Source organism: Papaver somniferum, chromosome 3 (genome assembly GCF_003573695.1).
Source record: "Papaver somniferum cultivar HN1 chromosome 3, ASM357369v1, whole genome shotgun sequence".
Lineage (NCBI taxonomy): Eukaryota > Viridiplantae > Streptophyta > Magnoliopsida > Ranunculales > Papaveraceae > Papaver > Papaver somniferum.
The window spans coordinates 19493382-19503592 of NC_039360.1; the positions used below are offsets into that span (position 1 = coordinate 19493382).

Consider the following 10211-nt stretch of genomic DNA (forward strand, 5'->3'; position numbering starts at 1 on the left):
TGGCTTAAGCTAGCCCTAGTCACAAGGTAGTTCCGCCCCTGAGACCACTAATACCTTTTTACCGATATGCAGCCGAGCCTACTATCAGAACTTCTTCATGAAACAAACTAAAGCAAATTGGGACGTGATATTAAGAAATCCTAGAATGATAGATAGAACTACATACTTCGATTCCAATTCCCAGTTACTAGAACTACACTTTGATGAACTGAAAAAAAAAATATATGCAACAAACCAAACCCATGAAGCAATAACGCAAGGTAGTGTACGTAGGTAGCCATTTAGGCATTTTAGCTTGTTCATAGGGCTAGTGTCCTATGGCTACATCGGACCCATTTTTGCTGCAGCTCCTAAAACCCTACTTAAAAAGCACGAGTGTTCATGTGAGACGACAAAATCCTGCTCCAAAGATAGTAATCAACTGACACTGAAGACTGAACTAAAACATGACGCATTGTAGATACTAAATACAAATATTATAAGAGTTCCTTCGCAGTATATAAAGTACTCTCTCTTCTACCTCTATCAATCCCACACGTATCAACATCCTATTGTTGTTTCATTATACTCTCTCTTTCTATACCATTTATAACAAAAAACCAATCATAAGTTCTTTCAATTCTTGCACTTCAGAATACTTAATTTGGGTGCTGTGTTATCTTTAAATAGCATGGACTTTGTTCATGGGAAATCTTCTTATACTACAAATGTCATGGCAGCAAAAAACAACAACATTATGAATCATCAAGAGAATAAGATCATGAAAAAGGGTGGGAACAGTAAGAAAAGTGGTGGTGGTGGTGGTAAGGCAGTGAAGTTATCAACTGATCCACAAAGTGTTGCAGCTAGAGAAAGAAGACATAGAATCAGTGATAGGTTCAAGATATTACAAAGTTTAGTACCAGGTGGAACTAAAATGGATACAGTTTCTATGCTGGAAGAAGCTATTCACTATGTTAAGTATCTTAAAACACAGATTTGGCTTCATCAAACTATGTTGGTGACTAATAACTTCAATATTCAACTTGATGATACTAATAATGTTGTTACTGAAGAGTACCCGTCATCATCATCTGATCTTTCTTATTCTCATGGTCATTATGGTCATGATCAAAAACATGAATTACTCTACTATCCTCAACCACATCCAGAACCATATTACCAACATTCTAGCAGCACTGCAGTAGTAGTGCAGCAAACAGCACCACACCAAGAAAGTTTGATGATGATGCAACCTTATAGCAGCTTTCAAGAGCATGGAACCATGCTGGTGCATGACAATCATCAGTACCGGTCTTTCAACTATTAGCAATGATCTATTATCATGTGTATTTTATGTTATCAAGAGTCGGTACTAATATGTATATGGATCATCTCATGCTAGTAGTAGTAGTTGTAGTAGTTGTAGCAGTAGTACGCAGTAGTAATGTATGTTTGTAGAAGTTAATGTTCTCAAGTCTCTATTAGTTTAGATTTTGAGATATGTATTGGGGTTACAATACATCTCAACTTACAATTCTACATTATGATAATGTGTTTTGGTTTAGATCATTGTGTGAGTAATCTAAGGTCAGTTTGAAATCCCATCTTCAGATTTTGAAATAATAGATAGCTAGATTCCGTAGAACGTTCACAACAGCTCGCGTAGCTCAGTTGGTTAGAGCGTTGGTCTTATGAGCCGAAGGTCGCGGGTTCGAGCCCCGCCGGGAGCATGAATTAACTCTGGTTTTTACTTTTGCAGTCCAACAGGCCCAAGCCCAATTATGCATGTCTGACGACCATGTGTTTGAATTCAGGTGGGTTTGGATATAGAAATTCAAAGGTGGGATTTAGGTGAACTATGATTTTAGGCATACCAAAAACTTTCAAGGCATACAAAATAAATTTTCCATCCTAGGTGACCTAATAAGGGGTGTTTATTGGGTAGTTCAATTACCTATATACCCTTGAACCTAAAATCAAAAAATAAACTATCCTAAACATCTCTTCTTCTTCCTCCAGCTAAACCACCTTCCTTTTCTCTCAGATTTTTTTTTCATCACTGTAATTAATTATCGATTCGTGAAAAATCGATCATCGGTTAAATTGAACTATATAATGGATCGTACAAAGAAAAAAGCAAACGTCAGGTGTTCTAAATCCTCTTCCAATCCATGAATTAAAGAAGAAGAACCAATTGAAGATGAAGGTGTAAAAACTATAATTGGACCGGAAATTGAATCGGAAATTCAACCATTTGAAGCTCCAAATACTGAAATGAGGATAAGAAGGTATTCCTTACAAACCCAATCTTTTATTCGTTGTTTTTCATGGATTGAATGGGTTAAATTGCTAAAAACTTAGGGTTTTTGACGGTTACAATAGAGGGTTCGGCTGATAATTGAGTTGAGTTTTGAGCCGAACTGCTCTTGAAGTTTCACCCTGAAAGTGTCTATGAACAGTTCGGCTAAACCGTAAATGTCAATTTTTAGCCGAACCCCAAAATGTGTATTGAATACGTCCCAGAACAGTGTCAGGTTCGGCTAATACCTTGCAAACCTTCCCGGCCGAACCTGAGAAGTGAAATTTACCCCAGGTGGTTGTCAGGTTCGGCTGACTCGATTAGATCACTTTCAAGCCGAACCTCTCTCTGTAAACACTTCGAAAATATTGATTTGCAGGCTCTAGGTTCGGCTAGCTCGTGTTGTTGAGTTATCAGCCGAACCTTCTCTTTGCACACTCAAGTTTTTCGATCTTGTTTTGGCCATAACGTTTTCGTCCGATGTCGGAATGACCTCATTCTTTTTGCGTTGTGTTTGTCTTTTCATTCTCTTGAAGTTTAAGATAAGATATAATTGATTTTAATGAGTTTAATATGGACCTTGGTATTCTCCATCATTAGACTTCACTTTCTTAACACTTTTAGTAATTTCCACTTTTTTTGTTTGGTTCATCCTATGAAAAGGCTGCACAGTAGCAAACATATGTAATAAAAATCCTAACCCCTAAATGTGTATGAATTTAAGTGTTTCATGGAAAATCAGTACCATGTTCGGCTGATGTGATTTTTTGAGTATGAGCCGAACTTGGAAAAATATATAGTTCGTCTGATACGATATTTAGAGTGAGAACCGAACCTAACTCTCAGGAATAAGTTCGGCTTGTTATTAGACTTTAATATAAGCGGAGTTAGGATCTTGCAAATAGGTTGGAAGTTGGAAAATGAAGGTTCGGCGTATAACGTTAACAAATTCAGCTAGCCAAACTGTTCATCAATTTAGTGGGTTCGGCTTATATTTTTAAGCCGAACATAGTCATGGTTCGCCGAACCATGATGAAAAATACAATTTTTTGATGATTTCAAGCTACAAAATGAGATTAAACATAAAATAGAAGTGTATGTGTGTGTTAGAAGCATTGGGTTCCTTTTATCTATGTATTCATCATATGGATTTGGCTCATAAAAATCATCATCTTGAGTTTGAGTTTGTGTAAAATCATTCTCACAATCTAAGAAATCAGCCATTTCTGGATCATTGTTGTAGTTGATATGTATTTTCCTAGGTTTTTTAGATGAAGAATGACCCTCCTCATCCTCCATTGAATCAAGAATTTTTTTTTCTCAGTTTCTCCTTCTCTCCTTCTCAATAAAAACTTTGATTTTTTTTCCCCAAATTTTTTCATCTAAACAAACCTTTATAATTCTGAAAATTATCTTAATCACTAAATAAAAGTTTTAATCACTAATCCAGATTACTAATACTAATACGTAAAGGGTAGATTTGCCATTAAAAAGAAATTTGGTTAAGGGGATTTCTGATTTTGTTTTTCACATCTTTTTTTGTCTTTATTCAGTATGCCTAATAAGATTTCAGTATGCCCAAAATCATAGTTCTTTATGGTCCATGAAATTTGGTGGAATTACAAATTCTTGGAATCATGGTTAAGTTTTCCAGCAAATCCTCTTAAGTATACATTTTAAGATTGTGAGGGTAATAACAAACATTATATGGATTTTAAAACAAGAAAGGTGTGTTTGTTACTTTTGCAGTCCAACAGGCCCAACCCCATGTGTCTGACGACCATGTGCTGGACTTCGATCATTCTCATTCAGCTCTTCTCGAAGAAACATCAAAGACATTACAGATTATATAAAGCCCCATTTTATATGTCAGTAAGAAATTACTGTAACAGTTTTGAATTTAAATCTCAGATATTAACATGATTAAATTTGTGGTTGATCTTTTTCTTGATAGACTTGCGTTATCTTCTCAAGTGCTACTAAAAGCCAAGGCACGTCAACAATCATATCACACGTATAATAGCTCACGGTTCACAGTATATTTTACAGTTTCTTAAAAGAATTGCACGGCAAAACTGCTTGTTATTGATTTTAAATACGATAATAAATTGGAATGCGGTGGACCATGCATGATATGGGACAGTAGTTGAAGGTTTATCTGCTTAAGCAGTTTGGTGAAAGAAATGAAGTGAAATGAACACAAAACATGTGAACAAGAACAACTAACAACAACACTTCTTTATGGGCCATTACGCCGGTCCACAATTATTAACTCTTTTTCTGCAGCACCATATTAATTATCTTTATTATCGATTTCCCTTCAGAACCACATAAAACCAAACACTATCACGTGAATAGACCAAAAACTCTCTTTGCATTTGCATCAGTTGCATTCACTAGAACTGTTCACTTCTAAGTGGTTGAAAAACTCTTCTTTCATGGCAACTCAAGACTCTGAACCATTACACTGGCGCTACACAGAACTTGATGACAGGAACTTCGAGGTTCATGGCCGTAGTCTCGTCTTCATACTAATCCTCTTTGCTGTTCTCATCCTCATCACTTTGTTATGCATTTACGCGAGATGGACATGTGGATATGGTCAGATCTCTTCTAGTACTCCTTCACCTCTTGCCACCACCGATACTGGAAACGCAACCACAGCGGTGCAGAACCAACGGTCTAATTCCGCAGGATTGGATAGAGTTACCATAGACAGATTGCCTATCATCCTACATAAGGCATCGGAGTCGTCTCCGTGTAATGGTGAAGCAGAGGGTGAGCAGTGCTCAATATGCCTTACTATGTTCGAAGATGAAGAGAAGATTAAGATTTTACCTAACTGTAAACATTGTTATCATCCTGAATGTGTAGATGCATGGCTCATAACTCATTCTAGTTGTCCGCTTTGCCGATCTTCACTCGAACAACTTCTTGATAGTGATCTTCCATGACTGGAATGTTACTCGTCATTTTGTTTCTCATCATCGTGGGTTTCATGGAGGATGAACTACTAAAAATAGAAGAATAAGAAAGAAGAATAAGGAGATGAGAGTAGGCAAATATGGGCAAGTATAATGGCCACCACATGGGTACCATTCTTTGTAGGTTCCTTGTGCCCCTTTTTGTTTTGTTGTTTTTTTCGGGGATGTTGACAAAGGAAGGTGATTTCTCCTTATTTGTGAAGATACCAAACAAAAACCATAAGAGGAGTGTATTTGTATATACATATTGAGGTTATTGTAACTCATTTTGGACTCTTGCTATGTCTAATTTAGCGATGGATAGAGGGTATTATGTTGCCATCATTAATTTATGTATTCATTAGGCTGGCTTAGACTTGGACGTCTCTTATGTTTCAATCCACATTTTGGCCTCTTTCTTTTGATGGAACCTTCAAATATCTATCCTAGATTCGTAATTATCAGATTTTTTCTCTTCATTATTATTTTTCTAGTAGGTCTGGTCTGTCTACTCCATCCAGGTTTCAAATATGGGATAATCGGTAAAATGCCCTATATTTCGATGTCCCATAGGGAAGATGTCCCATAGGGATTATTTTATGGGAAAATATCGTACCGTCCAATTTTTCATCCAAATAATCAATATCACGATATTGACCGGTCAATATCTTTTCTGAAGAGATATTAGCAATGCACGAAATGATCAAATTAACCTAACGCTGCATTAAGTGAATATCTACTACCACATGAACAGATCCAGCGACATCTCTAAATTAAATCATACGGCTAAAAAATGCGTCTTACTGTAATTTAGTCATGCGTATATCAAGATCAGTCTTGTTAATATCGCTCTCCATCTTCTTCGTTCTATTTTAACAAAAACAGAAAAGGAAAGAAAAAACAGAGGTTGCAGATGAAATTAGAAAAGCTAGAGGAATCATGGTGAGGAATGAACAGAGAGTTGGGTGTATATTTCGCTTTCTTATTTGTAGTAAATACGAAAATGGTTAGATAGTTTTGATGTAGTAGAAGAAGCAGCAATGACTTATGATGAAGCATCTCGAAATCTAAGAGGACATAAAGCAAAAAAAATATGGTACTATTAGGTCTTTGCATCATTATGAAAGTCATCAACAACATCAATGGAGGAATAATAATCATCATCATCATTTTTGTCCATATCGGAGATTTCGTCGGAATCTATTTTCTCCACCACCGGTGATGAGTAGTCCATCACAAATGATTAATAATATTTCTTCTGTTGCTTATTCGTAAAGATTTTTCTGGTTGTAGATTTGATCATGTTGTTGATGTGGTTGTTAGAAATGAAGAAGAAAAAAATAAAATTAGAGAAGAGAACTCCAGCTGTTATCATTAGAGAATAATGAAATTTTATTTTATTTCAAATCAATGGTAGGAAGGGTTAATTTAATTTTGGATCTCTTTTAAATTTTTGGCAGTATTTTGTTTCTTTCTTATTAATTAGGTTATTATTTGGAGATCAATTTAATTATCAATTAATTCAATTGAAATGAACTTAACTAACTTACATAATCCACCATTTTCTGTTTATTCTCTTTTTCGTGAGCCACGAGTTAACTCGGTCTCAATCAGTAGATTCAATACACATTTTAATCTCTCTGAAAATTAACTAATTATCTCTGCTCTAGCGGAATCCTACAGTAGGACATGAAGAGAGTTTGAAGAAAAGGTTTGGATTTTCTGGTAATGATACATTTCCTCATCTCCCACCGTCGCTTTGAATATCCATGACATGCGGCGAAATCTTGATGAATGGGCGATTTTGTCATTTTACTCACATGTGTAACAACACATCAGTGATTGTTTTGACCATTTAACTGTACCTGGATGGAAAATTGGATGGCGGAGCATTTTCCCATAATTTTTTTTCACGAGGCATCGAAATATAGAGCATTTTTCCAATTTTCACTTCAAATATCTAGTCACAGCATTTGCTTCGACGGAAGCATCACCTAAAACTTTTTCGTTTAGCACAACACCATCCATTGACTTCAACTATATTAACTTTAAATTCACCTTCATCAGGACAAGCATTAACATTTTTAATAAGACATCCCCAACGTAGCATGAGACACTCAGTGGAGAAATTGGAAATTTTCGATACCTTAGCACTGACCAGTTTTATACTTCGGACTTAAGCTAAAATCAATACATTAGATTAGAATTTTGCCCCATAGATATAAGTTGTGAACAAATATTTTTGGGTAGGCTTTGCCTTTGGGGACCCCGAAACATTTCCCACATAGAGTAGACCAGATGTGTTTGAATCACAGCCTAGAATTTAAGTGTACTAGTTGCTCACTCGTGCGATGCACGGGTCTTTTCATTGCTTATGGAAAATTTAATGTTCTTTTTATATAGTCATCATCAAAATTATTTTGATAAGTGGTTTTACTTCATTCTTTTTTTTGAAGTATCTACCAATTTGTGGGAGTATCCTGGAGTAACAATAAAATAATCCTAATAAGTGTGCAAAAAAAACCAAAGTAATCCCAATAAGTGTGCCAAAAAATAAAATGAACAAAAAAGGACCAAAATTATTTGTAGCAATAAATTTTATTATTTTTTTTAGTTGTATTCTTATCAAATCTAAGAATACCATTCTTATCAAATGGAAGATGATTAAAGTTGTTTTGGTTGGTTGAATAAAACCATACCATTCTTATCAAATCGAAGATTCACATCCCTTTCGCCTATGGTTTCTTTGCGGTCTTGTATGTTTCTTCGTTTTTTTCTCTTTTGTTGTGAAGTTTTTCAAGGTAGAGATAAATATACTTTGCCTTTTCATATTGTTCCACAAGGCTTTTTTGTTTTTGTTTTTGTGAATATGTTGTTTTTAGCCATTTTTTGTTCTTTTTGATTACCACGTGTAGGTAGTGATACTCGTTTAAGAAGATTTTCTTGCTTCATCATGTGGATTTTTTGGGCTAAAGGAAGTAAAATCGATCATAGATTACCGCGTGTAGGTAGTGGTACTTATATACATAGAGTATAATTAGGGTGTAATTATTTTTTTTTATTTTCCATATTTTGTTTCCATATTTTATCTAAATTATGGGTTTATTATGAAGATATCTTATTTTGTTTCCACATTTTTATCCAAATTGAGAAACCCTAATTCTTATTTAGGGTAACCAGGCCATTTTTTTTGCATGAAATTCTTTTTGGAAAATGTAGCTATTGAAATTTACAACAACAAACATCGAAATTAATATGGTAATAATTCCATACCATGTAAAGGACGATGGGAAGATTGATAACCCTACGTTGGGTAGTCTTCGTTGGCCCGTTTCTTCATTGGCCCGTACTTTCCGCGGTTAGTGCTCTCAATTGCCATGATCGGCCTCAAAACCTTTCACTGCACAATCCCAGCTGCTCCGGCTAAACGCCATTTCATGATACAACACCAACTTAATGGTATATGAAATTCTGACATCCCGAATGAAATCCATGTCATTGCCCATACTTTACTTTGAGCTTGTAAAAATCTTTGCATCGGAAAATTCAATGCATAAATAAACAATTGGGTATCACAGCTGGCTGCAATATTTCTATTTTGACCTATCAATGACAGTAATGGTGTTGAAAATATAGAGATTAAGGTTAGTGGTATTGCTGTTCCAAGTAAAATCAGCCCTGATCTTTGTAAGTAAATACCTAACATTCTCATTTTCCCTGCTCCGTACGCTTTTCCACATAATGTTTCTAAGGCTGTTGCCATCCCCGGCTGCGTACAACTAAGTGGGCCAAGGTATAATCTCTACCGTCCGTGTTTTCTGATTGATCAACAGCAAGAGAGACCGAAGAAGGGAAGGGAAAAGGCTTGAAGTTGATATGAAGCTTTGAAAAACTAACAGAAAGTGGTTCTTTAACTTTGAGTTTCATAATAGAGATGTCTCAGCCATTAGCTGTGAATGGAGAAACCTGAATTAAACCTCCTAGCTTTGCACCGATAGTTTGAAAAAAAGGAACTCCTTGGATCAATGCCCAGGACCCAGAAGAAACTTCATTATTGGACTGAGTATAGAGATTTTCTTTAGAAGACCAGTTTACAAATTTAAAGGCATAAGAGTTGTAGGACCCAGAAGAAACCTCATTATTAATCAAAATCTCATCTAAACAAATTTATTCCTAATGAGGTTGCGATTACTGCATTGAAAAACTCATTCTTAGTGGACAGAAATAGATAGGACTTTGTCCGAGAAGTAATCACTGCTTGAGCTCCTCCGTTAATGGTACTTAAAATGTTTCTCAAATACTGATTTTCTTCCATACCCGTGGTTCAATAAACAGTATGCTACTAATATGATTAACTCAGGCGGAAACTTTAAAACACATCATGCTTATTAAACGATCGACTATATACTATAAGCCATTGATATGATTACATCATGTGAAAGGAAGGTAAGCCATTAATATGATTAACTCCCTCAAAAATTAAAAACACATCATCGTATTAAAAGATCGATTATATATTGTATGCAATTGATATTGATATGATTAAATCATGTGAAAAGAAGGTACATCTAAACAGATCATGCTTATTAAACGATCAAGAAGGTAAATCTCACAAGAAAATGATTAACCTTGTGTTGTATTTAGAGAACGAAATTAATTTTGGAAAACCCGTAAGGAACTTATACATAAGATGTATCACTCATGTCCTACTTATATATAGTATAATTTTTGAAACAAGGTTATATATGGTTTATTCTATACATGGAATCGTTATTTATACTTTTCTAGAAATAGATAAAACTGAATTTGTAATTTTAGCATAAGAATTTCGATAAATATTTTATATGCATTTATTTTCCTAGCAATAGATATTTTTAGTATATATACCTAATATGTTGAGAAGAAGTAATTATATTATCCTATATATGTAAATTACGTGGGCAACAACCTTTTTTTTTTTTTTTTTT

The 10211-nt window shown here is 34.9% G+C and overlaps 2 protein-coding genes and 1 non-coding gene across 3 annotated transcripts; all 3 read left to right on the forward strand.

The window, feature by feature from the left end:
- Positions 1–670: 670 nt before the first annotated feature.
- Positions 671–1309, forward strand: LOC113359105 (transcription factor LAX PANICLE 1). The gene has a single exon (XM_026602792.1). It carries the CDS (start codon positions 671–673, stop codon positions 1307–1309), a length of 639 nt encoding a protein of 212 aa, XP_026458577.1.
- Positions 1310–1638: 329 nt separating this feature from the next.
- Positions 1639–1712, forward strand: TRNAI-UAU. Its single transcript has one exon. It is a non-coding gene; the product is annotated as a tRNA-Ile (tRNA).
- Positions 1713–4719: 3007 nt separating this feature from the next.
- On the forward strand, positions 4720–5235 carry LOC113359106 (RING-H2 finger protein ATL66-like). Its single transcript, XM_026602793.1, has one exon. It carries the CDS (start codon positions 4720–4722, stop codon positions 5233–5235), a length of 516 nt encoding a protein of 171 aa, XP_026458578.1.
- Positions 5236–10211: the final 4976 nt, after the last annotated feature.